This window comes from Condylostylus longicornis, unplaced genomic scaffold (genome assembly GCF_029603195.1).
Source record: "Condylostylus longicornis isolate FDR11 unplaced genomic scaffold, ASM2960319v2 ptg000100l, whole genome shotgun sequence".
Classification (NCBI taxonomy): Eukaryota; Metazoa; Arthropoda; class Insecta; order Diptera; family Dolichopodidae; genus Condylostylus; species Condylostylus longicornis.
In genome coordinates, this window is record NW_026578068.1 from 3,219,849 (window position 1) to 3,240,727 (window position 20,879).

The 20,879-nt window shown below is 24.4% G+C and overlaps 3 protein-coding genes across 6 annotated transcripts in view; 2 read left to right on the forward strand and 1 right to left on the reverse strand.

The window, feature by feature from the left end:
* Positions 1-11,279, forward strand: part of LOC129614093 (uncharacterized) — a 53,569-nt gene extending 42,290 nt beyond the window's left edge. Inside the window, exons 3-16 of one of the 3 annotated variants that reach the window (XM_055528486.1) lie at positions 4,671-4,928; positions 5,008-5,198; positions 5,263-5,613; positions 5,745-5,848; positions 5,966-6,203; positions 6,695-6,786; positions 6,852-7,110; positions 7,196-7,625; positions 7,694-7,845; positions 8,725-8,792; positions 8,885-9,024; positions 9,134-9,255; positions 9,903-10,463; positions 10,671-11,278. In XM_055528486.1, coding sequence (XP_055384461.1) covers positions 4,671-4,928; positions 5,008-5,198; positions 5,263-5,613; positions 5,745-5,848; positions 5,966-6,203; positions 6,695-6,786; positions 6,852-7,110; positions 7,196-7,625; positions 7,694-7,845; positions 8,725-8,792; positions 8,885-9,024; positions 9,134-9,255; positions 9,903-10,463; positions 10,671-10,839 — 3,135 coding nt within the window. In that variant the 3' untranslated portion in view covers positions 10,840-11,278. Of the gene's footprint in view, positions 1-4,670; positions 4,929-5,007; positions 5,199-5,262; positions 5,614-5,744; positions 5,849-5,965; positions 6,204-6,694; positions 6,787-6,851; positions 7,111-7,195; positions 7,626-7,693; positions 7,846-8,724; positions 8,793-8,884; positions 9,025-9,133; positions 9,256-9,902; positions 10,464-10,670 lie in introns of all 3 variants that reach the window. The other 2 variants (XM_055528484.1, XM_055528485.1) reach the window with 2 other exon arrangements.
* Positions 11,280-12,492: 1,213 nt separating this feature from the next.
* LOC129614039 (exocyst complex component 4) lies at positions 12,493-17,383 on the reverse strand. Of its 2 annotated transcripts, XM_055528424.1 has the most exons (11): positions 17,315-17,383; positions 16,632-16,972; positions 15,796-16,567; positions 15,607-15,731; positions 15,487-15,513; positions 14,945-15,199; positions 14,492-14,893; positions 14,002-14,434; positions 13,773-13,946; positions 13,496-13,702; positions 12,493-13,435 (listed from the first exon to the last, which is right to left on the reverse strand). In XM_055528424.1, the coding sequence occupies exons 1-11, from the start codon at positions 17,372-17,374 to the stop codon at positions 13,259-13,261; spliced, it is 2,973 nt and encodes a 990-aa protein (XP_055384399.1). In that variant the 5' UTR covers positions 17,375-17,383; the 3' UTR covers positions 12,493-13,258. The 2 variants fall into 2 exon arrangements, with proteins under 2 accessions (XP_055384399.1, XP_055384400.1); XM_055528425.1 differs by lacking the exon at positions 15,487-15,513.
* A 1,193-nt stretch (positions 17,384-18,576) lies between these two features.
* On the forward strand, positions 18,577-20,632 carry LOC129614063 (DNA-directed RNA polymerase II subunit GRINL1A). Its single transcript, XM_055528450.1, has 3 exons — positions 18,577-18,787; positions 18,840-19,581; positions 20,381-20,632. The coding sequence occupies exons 1-3, from the start codon at positions 18,639-18,641 to the stop codon at positions 20,630-20,632; spliced, it is 1,143 nt and encodes a 380-aa protein (XP_055384425.1). The 5' UTR covers positions 18,577-18,638.
* The last annotated feature ends 247 nt before the right edge of the window (positions 20,633-20,879 follow it).

Below are 20,879 nucleotides of genomic sequence, written 5' to 3' on the forward strand. Positions count from 1 at the left end.
TCTTTTGGCTCACAACTCTGGATGTTTTTTTGCCTCCATGACATCTCTTCCTATATGTTGTTTTTCTCTTGGAATTTACAATGACCATTTTGATTATACCGTCTTCAATATCATTAAGCCACCTCTTTTTAGATCTATCTCGTTTTCTTGCTGGGTCGGGTTTATATTGCAAAACATTCTTCGGTTTTCTATCATCTTCCATTCGTTTTATGTGGCCCCTTTAACCTTTGCGATTTAATGAACCTGACAATATCTGCATTGTTTATTATATCGTTTAACTCATGATTACTTAAGGTTCCAACGCTCAATGTTTTCGATCCACAAAATTTTCGAAGAATTTTCCTTTCAAATATGGGGAGTTTTTCTTCTTCATTCGATGTCAATGTCGAAATTTCAGACCCATAGTTGGCGATTGGTCTTATCAAGGTTTTATAAATTCTCATTATAGTGGTACAAGAGTTATGTTTGTTAATTTTATGCTGCACAGCAAAATGTTAACAAATATTGTGTTCAAGAGAAAAATTAAACCTTAATAAAAAATATTTCTTTTTTTTTTAATATACTCGTGTATTTGAAATTTCAAAAAAAAATATATATATTTTGAATTTGCTCTTATAAATAATATGATAGTCAACCTTCAACGGTCAACGTTATATTTTAAAAGTAAAATTTTGATTATTTAAATTTGTACGTATGTTTGCATGTATGTATATAGAATGTATGTTATATTTTATTAATTTTTTATTATATTTTTTTTTTTTTAATTTTTTGATATATAGTTTTCAAATATATTCTTAAAATATTTATGTACAAATATTTTCTAAATTTTATCTTCGAAGTGAAAAAACTTTTCAGTTGAAAGAATATGAAGTGTTTGAATGAAAATTATATGAAATTTATGAAAATACACGTATATATATACGCGTATATATGTATTTGGTATAAGTATGTATACACAAATGTATATATAGTATAATAATGTACGTGAACGTAAAAGAATTTTTTGTTTTTGTTTGCCATTTAGTAAAATATTTTAATGACATTGAAAAGATTATTGACAGTATATTATGAAATGTCGAAATGTCAAAATACAGAAAAAAAAAACAAGAAAAAAAATGTACAGAAAAAGTACAGAAAAGAAAAATTATTAATTTGCCAAAAATAATAATTAAATAATAATTATTATTTAAACGTAAATTCACAAATCATTTAAGATTGTATAATATGAAAACGATATTTGCTATATACATATATATCCGTATATGTATATATAGAAGTCAATGATAGTTTTCATTTGCATACTTTTAGGAATTCAATATATAGTCGGTGAAATATTAATAATGTCTCACAATTAAACACTTTTACTTCTTATAATATTTGAATTATACTCTAATAAAATGAGTTTATATATTTCACTAATATAAGATTAAGGAATTAACACGTTAAGGACCAATTGTTTTTTGAACAATTTTAGAAAAAAAAAATCAATTATATTTAATTAACTTGTTAAAATGTAATTACTTTAAAAAATTTGTTTGATCGTTTAGGTTTTCATTTTACGATCATGTTCTTTAATTGGTTAATATCATCTATATTCAAATATATTTCAAAATATATAATGGAATATATTTGTTGCATAACATATCTTACAGTACGAGTCTTCATTTTCCGATTTTTCCAATATTAATAATTAAATTTAAAAAGTTATATTGAGAGCGAGCTAATAGGAATTAAAAACTAAATAACTAGTTCGAAACGAAGGTTATAAATAGATTCCAAAATTATGGTGTTTTTAAAGTGTTTCAATGAATTTAGCTATATAGCAATCACAATACTCTTTATATAAATATAAGAATTTGTTTTGTTAAACAAAGGTACTCATTGATAAATTAAAGAAACTTCACACTGTCATTGTTATTCATGTTTCGAAATACAAGAACGTAAATTTAAAGGTTATATCAATGAAATATCGTAATTTTAAGAAATATAAATTGTATTTAGATACATATTTAAATATAATAATAATAGAAACTATAGACCCACTATAGTCTAAGATTAAATGCAATTTTATTTAGAACTATTAAATTTTAAAGCTATTATTTATTAATAAATGCGTAGTTTTTTGCATAAAATTCATAAACAGTAAAAAAATAATTCTTGATATAACCTTGATTTTGTTTACTTTAACCACATTTTTAAGTTTAACATAATTATTAAAATAAATAATAATTTATTGTTTTTTTTTTTCTATAAGGATCATAGAAAAGAAGTCGCAATATGAAATTTTTAATGATAAATAAAAAATATATAGAGTATAACATGTTTGTTTTGAGAAATCCTAATATACATAGTATATAGCAATAGTGACATAGCAATAGTGACAAACATATAAATATTTCATATAATTCATTTTTATTCTTTTAATAGTGAATGTAATAAAGTATGTAAAAATTGACGAATTTCAGTGAATTTTATTCCAATAAATTCTACGGGATGATCCACCCTTAAAATGATATATAACAATCTTATTCGCCCCCCCCCCCTCTTTCACAATTTTTTTGTATGTACATTATTATGTTTGATATTTACAAAATGTAATATCGTATTTTATATCGTATTTTTTTATCGTATATTAAAAATTTTTCAATTGTAAATTTTAAAATTTTTTTATTAATAATTTTAAAAACATAAAATAATTATTTAACTTTAAAAATTTTTTTTACATTGAAATTTAAATTGTTTGTTCGCAACACTTACTTTACTTATACTTACATAGAAATTTTCTGTATATGTATTTTTCTTATAAAGTTGAAAATTTAAAAATCTAATTCATTAGAATATGAACACCTGCAATGCAATTTTTTTTGTTGCTTTGTTTTTTATACGAAGGAATCATTTTAAAAAGAAAAATTCCCTTGCGAATTGTAAATATTATTTATTTTTCACAATTCTTAGGAAATTGGGTCAATTTTTTTTTTTTTACTTTTTAGGTTAACTTCATAAAGATTATATAGTACTGAAGAAAAAGTCGTGCGTCTTCTTGGCGCTCATTCAACGCGACACAATAATTGTAAAAACAACATTTTTTTTTACACATGTGTAGGTTTTTTTTTAATATTTTTTTTTAGTTCTTTTCTTTTAGTAGTTTTTCTTTTTTTTTTGTTTTATTTTTAGTTTAGATATTATTGTGTATTTTATATTTAAAGTGACCACAGCTCATGTGTCATTAGAATTCGAAATTATGTTTGTATTTTAATTGCAAAAAATAGAATTTTATATACGTAAGTAGTTATATACAAAATATACAAATACTCGCCGATATGAAACGAGTTTTTGATCTTGAATTTTGTTTCTTGAATCAGTTAATCTTAACTCAGATTTACGCGTTTTTAAAATTGAAATCTGGAACTTCTAAAATCTTTAAAAATTAAGTACTAGATATTGTAAGGTATAGAAAAATTTTGTGAGGATCATATTGGGTAAACTTTGTGAGAGGTAAATAGCAAGATCGTAAAAATAAAAACATACACGATAATTCACCTTTCGTTCATTATTGATGATTATTAAATATTAAATCTACAATTTGGGCCTATAACTATTTTGTTACTTAATTTTAATAAAAAAATTATGGTTACCTTAATTTATTACTTATATGATTTTTTTTTACAATAATTATTACAAATATTTTCTAATAATAAAATATACAAAACAAAAACAACAATTTTACAATTTTTTGTCTCATCGCATATTGTTGTTAATATTGTATTTTCTTTGATTTTCTTTTAGATATACATACGTAGAACGCGATTACTCTAGCTAGACAAATGCGATGAAATCTATTTTTTTATCTATAAGAAAAGCCCATATGCTACATATATATATATACGTAATGTAATTTTACATATGTAAATAATGCGAATGTTTATTTCTTTTGTTAAATTTTTTACGTAAATTCAGATAGGTACATGAGTACGCAATTATTGAACTTAAAATTATAGTATTTAATACACCTATATAGTAAAGAAATATAAGAAAACCTATATAGTATATGTTACACAATATGTACACAATATGTACACAATGCTTAGAAGTAATAGTTGGGTAATAAGAATTCATAATTATTTTGATTTTCTTTGATTATTTAGTATTGTGATAAGGCTTTAAGTTATAATTTATAATAAATTTTTAATCACAATTAATATTTTGATAGCGTTATGCAAATTAATGAGACATAATAATAAAAATTTATGGATTCATTATATTCTTACTATACTATTGAACATAATTATTTAAAAATGTGGAAAACTATAACCATTATTTATATTTCAATTATAAAGTCTTTTCAAATCTTTAAAAACTCTCTGTAATTTTTAAATTTCATCCCTATTAACAACCTAAGAAGGGAAGAAATTCTAAAGCGAAAATTGCAATTATTTTATATATAATTAATATATAATTCAATTCCTTTGGGACGATTTATAAAACAGTTATAATATCACAACATGAAAATTTTGGTAAAATATATATTCTTAGTTTTCAATTTCAATACTCACAATTAATGAAATATTGTCTACTATATTAAAATGCCAAAATTTATACAATAAAACTCTACTTCCTAATATTAAATTTTATTATTTACAAATATTTCAAAATTTTTTTCATATTTTCAGGATACTCGTAATCATATAGTTGAAGAAATTTATAGAACTGAAGCATCATATGTTGATGCATTAACAACAATTGTTACAAAGTATTATAATGTATTAAAGACCCCAGAATCTGCTGGTTTAATTGATACAAAAGCTGTTGATGAAATTTTTTTTATGACAACTGAATTATTATCAATACATAAAAAATATTATAATGATTTAAAATCGAAATCAGATCCATTAGATCCAACATTATGCTGTGAATCATTCCTCGAGACGGTAAATGCAAAAAAAATCCAATTTATTATATAATTTGAAAAAAAAAATTCCAAAATTTTTTTATTTACGTTTTTTACAGTTTTCTCAAACAGAAGTACTTGAAACTTATACTTGTTTTGTAAATAATCGTGATCGAGCACATGAAGCGGTTAAAACAGCTGTACAAGCTCGACCAGCATTTGGTAAATTTTTAGAATCAACGGCTAGAGAACAAAAGGGTAAATTAACTTTGGATAATTTACTTATAAAACCGATACAAAAATTCGTAAAGTAAGTTATTTGTATTTTATCAACTTTCTATAAAAATTATAAAAATTTTATTTTTTAATTTTAGCTATGAAATGCTTTTTACAAGATTATTAAAACATACTGATTCCGATATTGATCAGAAACCAATACAGGATGTCCTTAAATTAGTTCATGATATTTTAGTACATTTGGATTGTAAAAAGAAAGAGATAAATGAAAATGGACAACGTGAAGATGCCTTAAGACAATATGAAACATATATTGAAGGAATATCGGATTTAGTTGCACCAGAGAGACAATTTTTAATATATGATTTAGTTCAATTACCATCAAATCATACATCAAATCATATGCGAGGCTTATTTTTATTTAGTGATTTGCTTGTTTTAACCAGTATTAAAAGACGTAGTGGAGCAATTAAAAAACAAGATTTTAGGTATTATATAATGCTTATATATAAATCAAATTAGAGAATCTTATTAAATTTGTAAACTAGAGCGGATTATAAACGCTAATTATTATCTTTATTCTTTTAATTAATAATCTTCTTTTCTTTTATAAATATAGGAGCAATACTTCAACACTTGACATCACTTTTGCTTCTACACTCGAAAATATTAAATATAAATTTTTAAGAAAATTCCCAATAGAATATGTGGAAATTGTCAAAAGTAAGTTTAAATTTATATTCAATTTAATTTAACGTAAATTTAAAATTAAAAAACAAAAAAAAAATATTTGAAATTTATTTGTTATTTTGTTGATATTCCGTTTCTACAATTTTTCAGCTCAAGATGAAAATGCCCGACGTATTGAAAAGGATTATGAACAATTAGTTGATGATCGTAATAAAATACAGCAAATTGATCAAATTCAAACATCAATAAAATTTCAATCAGCTTTACATCAAGTTCTAGAACAAACAATACGAAATTATTTAAGTGAAGTTGAAACACGTTTGACTGAATGTGAAAGACAGTTAAATGATGGCCAATTAAATTCATTAAAATTTATGATAAATATACCGTAAGTTTTTATAAAAAAAACGACATACATACGTAATACAAATAAATTACACAATTAATTCTCCTAAACTTATTTTGAGTTTTACAATTAAAAATCCAATTATTAAAGAAACAAATAGATTAAATAAAATATGCCATTTAGTTCACTACCTTCATAAATCGATTTTTATCTAGCGCTTTTAAAAATTCTTAACCACATATAACTATCAATTTCTGGAAGATTATCTTCCAACAAATTTTGTTCCTTAGTCAACATTCTTCAATGTAAAAAATTACCATAGGTGTGCTTTTAAAATTATATCGAAAAATTATATTTCATTGAATTCTTGAAGAATTTTCGAATTATTGCAAATATTTTCCATTTAATCATTTAATTTTACTTAATTATTTTAAAATTTAGTTAATTGTTAAAAAATTATCTTATAAATTAAAAATTTTATCTTTATTTTTTTATATTAATTTCATATTCGTTTGAATATCAAAATTTATTAGGGGTGATAGTCAACATGTGACAGTTTTATTTAGTAAAGCAGAAAGACGGGCCAAATGGGAAGAAATATTCAATGATGCTAAACAAAAATTAGGTAATTTGCAATTCACCACAATTCAGCATTGCTTTGTTAATCCTGCATTCCAATTATAAAAATAGCGGCCTGTCTTGAACGACATCCTACTCCTGAATTTTTAAGATCAATTGCATTAAGAAAAACTAGAGCCGGTCTCCAGTTTACATGTGCAGCACCAACATTAACTGATCAAAAAGATGTTTGGGTATGTAATAGTGATGGTTATATTGGTCAAGTTGCTGTTTTAAGTATACAAGAAAATCCACCAACTGTTTCAAGTTGTAATGGAGTTTGTAATGCAAGAATATTATGTATTGCATCTGTACCAGCATATAAAGAAACGTTAGTAAAATTCTTATATCAAAATGTATATATATATATCTGTATTATATAATATTAAAAAAAAAAATTTGAATTTCGTTTAAAGAAGAAAATCACAAAGTCGTCAATCATCAACAGAAGAACCGCCACAAAGTTGTAGAAATAGTAGTTCCTCGGATAATTCAAAGAAAACTTCATCATCATCAAATACAACTGCGACAACAACAACAACAGTAACAGCAAATATAAAAGAATCAAATAGTATGCCAGCAGGTATTTCAACTGGTAGTGATTTAAATGAAATTCAATTAGACTCAAATAGTTCAAGTGATGATTCAGATCCTGAACAATTAGGTAATATTAGTGGAACTAATAATGAAACCAATATATCAGGAAATGTTAATGTTGGTGGAAATCAAATAAATACTATATTGGATTCAAACAATATTACAAATCCAGAAAATCGTATATCAAGTCCTATACCAAAAACAATTTCATCAATGTCAAATTTATCAACTATTCATCATCAACATCAGGTATTTAATAAATAAGATATTTTAGAATAGTTTTAATTCAAATTTTTCATATTTTTTCATATTTTTAGGACTCTAATTCAGAAGATATGGAATCTCAGCAATCAACAATGTGGTTAGGTACTGAAGATGGATGCATACATGTTTATAATAGTACAGATAACATTCGAATTAAGAAAAATAAAATTAAAATTGAACATTTATCGTCGGTTTATTCGATTTTGTAAGTCATTCTTTTAAAACACATTTTCAATTTTGAATAAATCTAAAAATTCTGTGAGGCTTAATTTGTCTTGATTAGAAATATTTTCTTTAAATTTTAAAATGTGTTTGCATTAAAAACATTTCAAAAGTTTTTTATAACATTTCATTTTTTTAAGGTTGTATTTTCATGTACCCATCAACAATTTTCTTTAAAATTAAATAAGAATATTTGAATTTGCCTAATTTTTGCATTTATAATACAGTCGCTTTTTAATTATTCAATTAAAATAAAAATATTTCTGCTCAAACCAAATCTCAAATCTCCATTTACTACTCGACTACTAATGTATCAAATCCAGAAAATTGAGATATTTCCGCTTTCTCAATATAGATTGTGTCTAATATTTTATAAGAATTAAGAATATAAGTGTACAAGAATATAACTATGAACAAATATAACAATATTTTATAATATAAGAAACCTAAAATCAAAATAATTTTTAACATATTTCTTCGATTTACGTACCCATTTATAAATATTATGTAATACTTACAATATATTACATGTCCTTGCAAATAGATATGTGTAATTGAAATTATACTTTGCAAAAATGTCATCCAATATCTTGAAGATTAATCATAAATTGTTCTACTCATCATTACCTTTTATATGACCATTATTTATTTCATTTTCTTTAATTCTACTACATACATACAATTTTGATGAAGAATAATCAATAATTTCATTGAATATTAATATTCATATAAAATACAAATTTACAACAGACATAACCTTTAATTTCCCGTTTTATCACATCATTATTACATACATATTATTTTTTATATACATATATCAATTTAGAAAATTATTGTATTTTTGTATTTAATTTTCTTGCAGATATTATGACAATAGAGTTTTCGTTTCATTAGCAAATGGTGATATTTGTGTTTATTTAAGGGATAATGGTAAGTTTTCCATTTTATATTTAATTAGTTTTGAAATTGAAAAAAAAATTAGTAAATTATTAATTTCATTACCTTTATTAATCCTTTTCTAGTTGGCTGGAACACATCTCATCCTTTATGTATATCAATTGGAACTGTTTCAAGTCCTGTCAATAAATTATTAAATGTTAATGGAAAACTTTGGTGTACAATACAAGGAACAATTAAAGTTTTAGATACAAAAACTTTACAGGTATATTTTACAAAATAATAAATACATATTTCGATTGTAAAATAAATTAAATTGAAAATTTATAAATTATTTTTTTTTTTAATTATTTTAATACTTTTGTTTATTTTAGGTTGAGAGCACAATACAAATCTCTTCAGATTCTAAACCAATTACAAATATGGCAATATGTAATAATTGTGTATGGATATCAATACAAAATTCAGCTGTAATTAAATGTTTTCATTCCACTAGGTGAGTGATGGAAAAATAAATTACTCTTAGAAAATATTAATCAACAGACAAAATTGAATAAAATAAAAATTTAACCCTTAACTTCTAAATTTATGAAGATTAGGTACTATAGTTTACATTCTTCAATAAATTATTTTCTATTAATTAGTAAATTTAGAGACCAATATGATTGCGATAATATTGTATAAAATTAAATTATCTATATCTATGTTCTACATAATATGAAATGTACAAAATGGAGGATATATTATAATATTTTGTACCAAATTAAAAATTATAAAGAATATCAAATCGCTCCTTAAACTATAATTTATCTTTTTCAAATGAATAAGGTAAATTTCTTTAATGAAAATGTTGTACACAGCACTCTTCATACTAACAGTTTATTAAACAGTTAGTACAAAGATATTACAATTAAATAAAAGCAATGTGTAGCTAATCAATTATTTACTAATACTCGATTAATGTTTTATATTCTCTATTCTATTCTGTCTCTATATTCAGACAATTTTCACCTAATAAATAATTGATGATGAGCATAATAATTGAAATTTAAAAAAATTGCGGGCCTTTCAGCTAAAACTAATAATTTAAATTTAAAATATTAATTTATATACTTTTTAAATAATTTTTTTTTTATTTTATAGTCATGAATTAATATTCGAAGTTAATTTAGCACCATCAGTTAATAAAATGTTATCAAATTGTGACGACATAATACGACAACATAAAGCAGCTTGTTTACGTGTAACATCCTTATTAGCATGTAAGGATTTAATATGGATCGGAACAAGTGCTGGTGTATTATTAACTATACCAGCTCAATCATATATAAAAGGTCAAACAAATAATATACCAATTGTAACTGGTATACCACACGGTCATACCGGTCATGTAAGATTTTTAACTAGTGTTGAATCAAATATAATTACTGCAACATCATCAATAATATCATCAGATAATCAAGAATTTGATACAATATCATCAAATAATAGTTATAATTTAAATAATAATAATAATAACAATAATAATTATAACAATAATAATAATAATAATAGCATTGGAAATAGTAATACAAGTAATAATAGAAGTAATAGTAGAACAAGAAGTGAAATTGGCAGTAGTAATAATTTAAATAGCAGTAGTATGACCACATCAAAATATAGTAGTAAAAGTGTTGATAGCAGTTTAGATAGGAAATCAAAACGGTAATTATGTGAAATATATTAAATTATACTAAATTCTTAATGTATTTTTAAAAAGAAATACTCCAGACTACATTTTTTGTTGATTATATTATTTCCCGCCTCTTGTTATATCAAAACTGTTAAATACCATCCATGAACAAACCAAAATAAAAATTAAAATAAAAATCGAATATATTTAATGAATAATAAAATTATTTTTCATTTTAGAAATACAATACACAATACTAAAGATAAAACAAAAGCTGAAGCTGGTAAAACTTTAATTATATCAGGCGGCGATGGTTATGAAAATTTTGGAAATTCGAATTCAAATTCACCAAGTGAAATCGCTGGACGAGAAGATAGTACAAATCATTTGCTATTATGGCAAATTTAAAAAGTAAAGAGAGAGAAAAAAAAACCTTTTTTTGTTTTTTTGATTGAACAAAGTAATAATCATAATTTTGTAAAGCAGAACACAGAAAAAAAAAACTTGAAACAATTAATTACTTAGAATAAAAATTACTAAAGAAACAAGGTTTCAATAGAAAAAATTTTAGAGTATGCAATTTGCATAAATATTGAAATTTATTTTTTAATCTGAATTCAAATTTATAAAATAATATAACCTAAACTAAATAAAAAACTCAAATTTTGGTAATACCATTATTGTTTTTTTATGCACAGTGTCCAATAGTTGTAAACTAAAATTTAAAAATGAATATTTTGTTATAATTGTAAAATTATTCATTTCTTTAAAACACTATGTATATATAAGTTAATATTATTATATAGACATAAACATTTTTTTATATATAAAATTATTTATTGCACGTAAATACTTATATCAGTTATTTATATAACAATAATATGTAATACATATAAACTATGCATAAATATAAAGTTAAAAAAAAAAATGATTTTTAAACTAAAAGAGAAAATATATTTATATTATATGTAAATGTGCCAAAATGTGTTTATCCTAATAAAAAAAAGCACAATAAATAAAAATATACATTGTATAAAAACTACTAGAACAAAAACATGTGTTGCTTTTATTTTTCTTTTTTATATTGATTTTTATATTCTGCTTAATATTTTACAATCCACAAACATTTCTATTGTATATATATATTTTAAAATAAAAAACTTTCATTTTTTTTCCAAATTGAAAAAATAGATTGTTTAACCATTCCTCATTTTCAAAAATTCAAGTTCCCCCCCCCCCCCCCCCCCCCCACCTATTTTTATTATTTACAAAAGGATAGTTATGTTTGTTCTACAAACATTCAAAATTAATATTTAATTTTATAAGAGAAATACCAAAAAACACTCAAATAAAACTTAATTTAATGTCCGAATTAACTCCAAGCCCAACAAAGTCCCTGCCATTTACATTGCAATATGAATATTCTACGATCCACCAAACTTATATCCAAAATCATTGATTTGGATAAAGTATGTATACTTAAATAAATTTAATATAAAATTTTTTAAAAATTTCGATTTTATATGACAAATTCAACTATCATGACCAAATTAAATGCAATGAATTAAAAAAAAGATTTTAGTTATTTTCTTTTTATTTCTCTTTTTTTTTCCATAAATATGTTTTTTTGATAATTTATATGTCTATATATTTTATTTATATATGTTTTATTTTTAATATAACTTCCAACTTTTATTAATATTATTTTCAATATAAATACACAGAAATATTTCAATTTCTTTCGTTTTTATTATACATTATTATATTGTTTTTAATTGAAACTGAGTACTAAATTTAATTTGTTCATCTATAATATTACATACATATGTATTTATTATTTTCTTTTAACGAAATTAACGAAAAGTTTCTCCCAAAAATTTCAAATTTTATAAATATCTAAAAAAAATTTTATAAAATTTTGTTGTTCACATTGTAATTCTCAATTTCAAAAATAAAATTAGATACAAAAAAATAATCATCAATTAACTTCAATAAATGGAATATTTTGAATCAAAAATCAAACAATAATGTGAAAATTCCTTTTGAATAAATTTTATAAAATAAAAGTGGTTGACTATAATACGTAAATATAAGCAAATTTGTAATTATTGGACAAATTTTTCACATGTACATAATATTCTTGTATATAACTTTATAATAACATTCTAATTTGTATTTATATATCTATATATTTTACTATTAATATTATTGAATATGGATGAACATTTAATGTTTCAACTAAGCAAAAAGTGTCTCAGAATTTGAATTTTTGTTTTACAATACAATATATTCACTTCCTTAAACATTGGAACACATATAAGGCGAATTTTAAGCTGTTTTTTTTTATTTACTTCCGTTCTAAGTTTTAACAATTCTATAACCACGTTTTTATTTATAAATCCTATAATTTCCTTTTTTAATTGAATTGATTTTACACTTTAAATAAAGAAAATTTCTTAAATGTAATTTTAATGAAATTACAGTTCCATAAAGCTATAATTATTAAATTAGACAAATTATAAAACTTCTTCGTTTCCCCAATAAGATACTAAAATTTTTTATATCCTCTAGTATTTTTAACAAGACTGATTTATTTAATATATTTATTTTACACAACTTAAGTTTTAATAATTTTTAAACCAAAAAAAGGTACGTAAATTAATTGTATATAATTTTAATGAATATAACATAAGTATTTTAAGGATCTTAAAGTATTTCGAAAAAAAAAATCTGGAATTACATAATCTTTCTATTTTCGCATATAATTGCAATTTAATAATTTTATTGTGTAAAGATTTTTCTTAAAAATAATAATAAAAAAAAATTATCAGACAATAACACCATCAGCTGGTTTAGCACCTAATATGTCAGAGAGCTTTTGTTGATATGAAGCTAAACTATTTGCATCATTAATGCCACGTGATTTTGATGATAAATTTAAAGCGTTTAAATATTGCATTTCAGTAAATTGACTTCCTTTTTCTACAATACTGGTAAGAATTTCCTGAAAAATATTTTTTAATAATTTCCTGAAATTTTTTTTTCAAATAATTTCACTGCTTACATCTGGTTCCATGCATAAGAGCTCATAAAAATTTCTTGCTTGGTCTAATGCAACTTCCCTTGAAGCTGTAATACTACTCAAAGTTTGTTGAAGTGCTAAGGAGTTACGGCACATCCTCTGAATGTTAATTTGATCAACATTTTCCATATAATTGGAAGCCTGAATTAGAATTCTTGATGCTAAGTGAGCAAGTCCTTCAAATATATACTAAAGTAGAAAAATGTTGTCAATAGTTTGCTTTAATCTGAAAATTATTTAAAATTTCTTTGTTTTTTACCCTTGTTTTTCTAGGATGCAGCGTAGCATTTAATGCTTCATCCATATCAGCCAAAACCTTAGTTAATTTTAAAACTTGAGCATCAGGTTCGAGAATGTCTTCTTTATGCCCAATAAAGTTATTTGATTTGGGAGGAATTTTCGTTCTCAAATAATGAAAACATTGAACTCGAACCTAAAAATTCGAAAAATATTTAAATTGAAATATTTTTATTTGAATATTAACCAACCTCTAAATGTAACACAAGCAAACAAGTATTTGCCAACTCATCGAATTCTAATGCTAAATTAGTAAGCACTTTAATTGTTCCATCTTTAATTGTAACTGAGGAATATTCAGAACCGCCATTAACATTAAATCCATTTATAATGGGTCGCCTAAGGTCACTCGCGAAGTCTGAAATACGACTGGAAAACCACTCCATACTTTCTTGCAATATCGCCAATTCTTTTAAAACACTTATATCAGATAAAATTTCGGACTGTGAGATTCCACCTTCACCTAAATTACTTGTTAACATTTCAGCTTCTCTAACATTACGTTGTTGTACTTGCGTTGGACTTTCTTCTTCTGATGGTTCGTAGCTTTGACGTCGCAGTTGCTTGCTACCTAATTTAGAACGATTACTTGATGTTTTTAAATCTGTCCAGTTTGGAAGCGACCTAGGAATGTAACAAAGTTATTTTTAAAACATAATTTAAAAAATTCAAAAAATTTACTTTAAAAATCTATTTATATCATCGTCTTTCAACCACGCGACACTGTATATTCTTTTGTCTTCAGAATCAGGTTGCACAATTCCGCGATAAGCCGCCTGACATGTTTCTCTATATGTTTTCAGTAACGAGCAAACCATTTTTAATAAATCCTCCGAGTAATTTGGAAGGTCGTGAATAAGTCTTTTGGTTTCAGATATCTGCCTTTCAACATGTACTGTTGACTGGAGAAGGGGTCTGTCTAAGTTCATTTGCTTCATTTCTTCTGGTGTTATAATAGTACGCCAGGCATCTTGATTTTTTGATAAAGATTCAATGGTCATTTGCAAATTTCTGTAATGCCCTTTAGACAAGTATGTTTCTTTAACATAGTTTGATACAAAATCACTTAGGTTGCATGGCAAACTAAAATATAAAATCGTTATTTTAAGCAAAATCATGTAAAAATAGAACTACCCAGATTTGCACTTCATAAATCCTTCAATTTCATGGATATATGACACCAAAGGTATATAAATTTTTCTTATTAAAGACGGATCTGCCTTACAAATTAAATTCCTTTCACGTTTTTTACCACTATTCATACTGTTATAAACTTCTGAAAATATGTTTTCATCATTCGACATATCTGATGCATTTCTTCGATGTTCTTTTGGTAAACTATCTGACTGTTGCCATGCTGACTTGTCAAATTTATAAAGCGCCTTTTTACTAAAAAACGTTAATAATTTATTTATAAATGGATTTTTAGCAAAGAAACTAAAGTAGTTAACTTGATTAACATATTTAATTTGAAAAACTAACTAATTTTAATATTATACTGGTATAATATGGAAAGTATCTAATTTTTTTGTATGCATTACAAAGTGAAAGTAAATAACATCAGGGAAGATTATTTTTATAGAGTGCAGTTTATACTAACGCGTTTTTAAATAATCAAAACTGAATTTTAAACTAGCAAAACATTAAATCTAACAAAACATATTTATATTACAAACCGATAATATCGATAAGTTGGCCGAACGCTAAAATTTTTGTAAGAACATTATAAATATAGTATTTATATTAAAAAATATTTCAATATAAAATAAATTTTTGTAGAATTTATAAGTATGTACCTTTGGACTTTTCTTCGCAAAAAGAACGAATTAATATTGCTATTTGATTCATTGAAATTATTTTGCGAAGTTTCTTCACTGGATGCATTTTGTATATCCAAATAATCAGTCAATAAGAGTTGCAACTAAAAATGATATAATATTGTTATTACATATTTAAGATACTTTTTTATATATAAATATACTTACAACTGATTGAGCTTGATGCCAGAAATCAGGTAAATCATAGTTTCCACATCCTTGAACTGAATATCTTTGGGTAACATTCAAAATATTTTTCAGTAAAAGCGAATGAGTTTGGGCGACGGCTTTGAATTGCTTAAAAATAACTTCAAGCAAAGCTAAAAGTGGATGTAATTCAGATGCAGTACCATGAATTGATGGCAAATTTAATGATATCATTTGATTGGTTGTTACACGGACAATCTCTAATAATTGATTTTGAATTTGTACACGAATTGTTTCTATTGAATCAGGCACTTTTTCCAACATAGCAAAGCATTCAACAATTATTGAAATAAAATATGTTGTACTTAACTCCGGATCTACAAGATCAGCATCATCAACAACCTCACTTTTTTCTAAATCAAAGCCTTGCGTCATTTCTACCAAAGCCTTACGAACACGAGCATTAGCTTCCGCACGATCTGTAGAACGACGAATGCCGAAATTACGTTGAAATTGCTGAGCGCTGTTGCGAGTAGAATTCTGACGTTGAAAATTACTCAAAACTTCGGCAGTAGAATTTTGGTATAAATGTTTATTTAATTCTTCATGCAGTTTGTTATATAAGTGCATTTTCCGTGTTTGCAAATCCGCACGAAGATCACTTAAACCATCAACATCACCTAGCGGACCTTCCGCATTTTCAATAGCTTGTGTTAATTTTTTAGTTGCATGTAGATATTGTCTTTTGCAACAATACATTGAAACAATTGATGGTACTTTCCTTAAATCATTTCTAAAAAAACAAAGAGTAAATCAAGAAAAACAATTATTAAATTTAATTTAAATATGTATCTTACATTTCTTCTAACATTTCCAGTACGAATTTATGCTGAACAGCATCCGTCCACAATTTTTGTATTTCATCTCTTTTACATTGCAACAGTTGTTTGCAAGCAATTAAATTTTCTTTAACAGAATGGATTTTTTCCCTGCTGGTAGCTATTTGTGTAGAAACTTGACTAAACAGAGGTAATACTCTTGTCAAATCTTGATCATGTTTGGAAACTAAGTCATTTAACCGCTGATCAGACTTTTTAAATTCTTTTTCAATTTTCACTTTTTCATTTTGTCGTTCTTCATGCGTTTCACTAAATCCTAATGTTTTAATAACGTTAACAAGAAAGCCAGACGTTTGTAACTATAATTAAATAAACATAGTTTCAGTGTTATCAAAGAAAATCAGTTCCGCCCATATCTTGACGTGTTCTTCTTTAGATGATTAATACAAATTTAAGGAGGAATTTGAATTTTTGAAAAAATTTCTAATCAAATTTCAAAATCATATTATATATAATAAGTATAATTAATTTAGCAAAATAAATAATAAATACAAAATTTTAAAAACAAATTATGGGGCCAGTTAATCAATATTAAAATTCCAATTACTTTAAAATTTACAGATCCAAAACTAAATTAACATTATTTTTATATTATCCTGCTTTATAATTACTTTATTTCATATAAATTGTTTTTTAAATACCTCATCTTTTATAGTTTTTCCACCTTTTTGTCTCGGTGGTTTCAGCGGCGGAGTATCCATTTTTTTCCTATAAGCAAACAAAATTGTCATATAACCTGAAGATGATGTCAAAAATTCTTGAAAATAATGACAATTAGACAAATTAATAATGTGCAGGGTTGAACATACAAAGTTGTCAACAGAATTAATTTGACATTTAGTAATAATATAAAAATGGCTCAGATCGGCACAATTTTTCCCCATGAAATTATAAACTTTGGTAAAATATTTTTTTCTTGCAAGTAATAGATTATGAATGTCAAAAAATCGATTCAAAAAACTTAAAAATCAAAAAAAACCAGTTTTAGCAATAGTGTGTTTTAAATTTAAAAATTTCTATTACAAACATATGCATGAAAAGTAAATAGTATATGACTTTCACATTATAAATATAATATATCAAATTATGAATGACAAATTTAAGTCTACTTTTTAGCTTAATTTTATTTTGAAATTCTCAACTCAAATTTCATGAAATACAACTTTTTGTTAAAAATTCTGCCACATCTTATGTACATAATATATTATAACTGTTTTATTGATATAAATTTGTTAAAATTTTATAAAAATTCAGTACCAAGCGTATAATGTATAAAAGTTAAAGAAAATAATCAGACATTTTCAACAGTTCCAATAAACATAATAAAAGGACAAATTAAAGAAATAAGTTAAAAAATAATAAGCCTCAAGCGTTATTATATCTTGGTTAAAAAATAATTAGTATTATACAAGTGCCTAAAATGTATGCCAACCCGCTTTTATAGTTCTCTGTTATAAACAAACAGAAAAAGAAATAAAACATTTTCTTCCATATTTGGTAAACTTTGTATTATATGAATGATTTAATGTATAATATAATATGTCGCCAAACTTTACACAAAATATTATGTATAATTAAAATTAAGTACATACATGTTTTTCCTAAGCCTGAAGGGGGATTGGCTTAGAATTTAGCTAAATTCATTGTACATATTTTTATAAGCTTTGATTACTATTTTTCTAAACATTAATAATTAACATTTAAAATTTTTTCACTTTAACTTTATTTTTATATAATTAATAATTATTAAGATGTTGCAACTTTATTCAAAGTATTATGAGTACTAAAATGTTTGAATGTCATTAAGTACTAAATTTTTTTTTAAGCATTGCGCTACAGCTTTAATGACATTTGACTTTGATTGAATTTTGGCAGATGTTGTTATTGTTAATTAACAAATTCGTATGTAGATTGTTTTTTATAATTTCGCTCAATATTTTAGTTTAATATTATTAGATTTTATTCATGGATATTATATTACGTCCGAAGTTAACAAAGATTCCCGGAGAATTAATTAAAACAAAAGCTGATAAATTTACTCAAGATTTGTCAAAATTAACAAAAGCACAATTATTGGAAATAAAGGAACGCGAAGAAAAACTGCTTTCAAAGAAGTATAACAAATATATAAGTTCTTTGAAGTCGTATTACATGTTGTAATTTTAGATCTCAATTAGCCAATTTACCAGATAAGGGACAGAAAATTGAAAATTTTTACAAGAAAGTTCTTATCGAAATTTCAAAACGTAATGAAATTGATGAAGCTGCTAGACTTTTTTCTGATTTGAATATCAGTTCTACGGGTCATGAAAAATTAACTAATTTGGAATGGACGGGGAAACTAAATTCAGAAGATTGTACGGAAGTAGTATTAGATAGCGATGATGAAGAAATTGACCCCGTCAAAATAATTGCTCAAAGCACAGATATGAAGAAACATGTGAAGTATATTCAAGCTGAAGAATCTTTAATAACCAAAGAAGACTTAAAACAAATAGAAGAAATGAAAAGTTCGCAGAGCAATGGACCTGAATTAGTAGTAGACTCAGATTTGATTCATGTTGAAATTCCAGATGAATTCAGAGAAAAACTATTAGTTGAATCGAATTGCAATTCACCAAATCAATGTGAAACAAATTCTTCAAATAGCTCTTTAAATTTGGAACCTCATGCTTTGTACCTATTAGAAAAAGGTGTTGATGGTTTACCGAAAAAGGAAAAATTTCTGCCTTATAAAACTACTAAAACAAACGTACATGATCCAAGAAAAGAGAAAAATAGAAAAGTCGGAGGTAAATATTGGGAGATAACAGCTGCAACACCACCACCAATTCAAAATGCCGGTGTGAAAATGCTATCTCTTAAAGATTCTGTAGAAATACAGATGGAATATACAGAAAAATTAAAGGTATAATTAGTTTTTAATGACTTCAAAATTTAATAAACATATTTTTATAACACTTTTCGTTTGATCCACTGTTTACTATTCATAACTTTACTACTTCACCGTCTTAGAATATTTTTATATTTTTTATCAGCGACAGCGGCAAACTTTTTTTGAATCGCAATATCCATTTTTGTATCCTTTTGCTTTACAGTTCAATTGGCAAGCCCATCCTCCAATGCTGCAGGTACCGAATTTCGCTTTCAATGCTATAAAATTTGAAAGTTTATAAAGCGGTGTGAAATTATTTTTTATAACAATAAATATATACTTACGCTGTTCTTTGAAATTTTGTTCAGTAAAAACTAAAGCAAAAAGGGCAAAAATGACCAAAAATCCAAAAATGCGCATTTTGATTGAATTATTAATCGTCAAAAGTATTTAATTAAATAAAAGGCTTGTATAAATTTTATTTATATATTATTCATACTGTGAAAATTGTAAGTGTAATCATGTGAACTGATTAAATTTATCTTTCTTATCTGATGCAACTTTTCACGTTATTTATTTCCAATGTTGTTAAGCAATTAAAAATATTTCCTTATCTTTCTTAGTATTTTAAAAAATAGAAGTGAAGTTTTCGATATTTTTAATAAAAGAATAATATATTAGACTAGAAACAAAAAAGTAAAAATTATTCGAAATACATCTTTTCGAATTATTATTTAGCACAATTATTTCAATTATAACCAAAGAATTTGTTTTCTATTTTTTTTTATTAAATGATATTAAACGCTGATGTATTTTCTTAATTCATTCTAAGAAATTACAAGAGAAACAAGCAGCGGAACGTTTGGCAGCAAGGACTGCGATACATCCAACGTGTGACATTATTTTGCCAGATGAACAAATTAGAAAGGTCAATAAATTTTTTGGTTCATATCGCGAACATGATTTAAGCAGCGATGAGTCCGATAATGGATATGAAAATGAAAGAAAATACAATTCTGAAGATGAAATTCATGATGAGGAGGAAGATAGAGGGGGTGTTGTTAATTTTCAAATATCTAAATAAATTTATTTTATTCAAAGTTATTAAATTAAAATTAGTATACTACTTACCTATTTTGAAATTCCAAATTCCATAAAATATAATATGTAGATATTTATAAAATTTTGATAAGTTTTTAAAAAAAATAATAGATAAAAAATAAATAATAAAATTTTTTGTGATATGATACTTGTATTATTATTGTTTTATTAGGTCATTCATCTCATTTAATCTTGTACATTATATAATATTAAAATCATAAAATGTACGT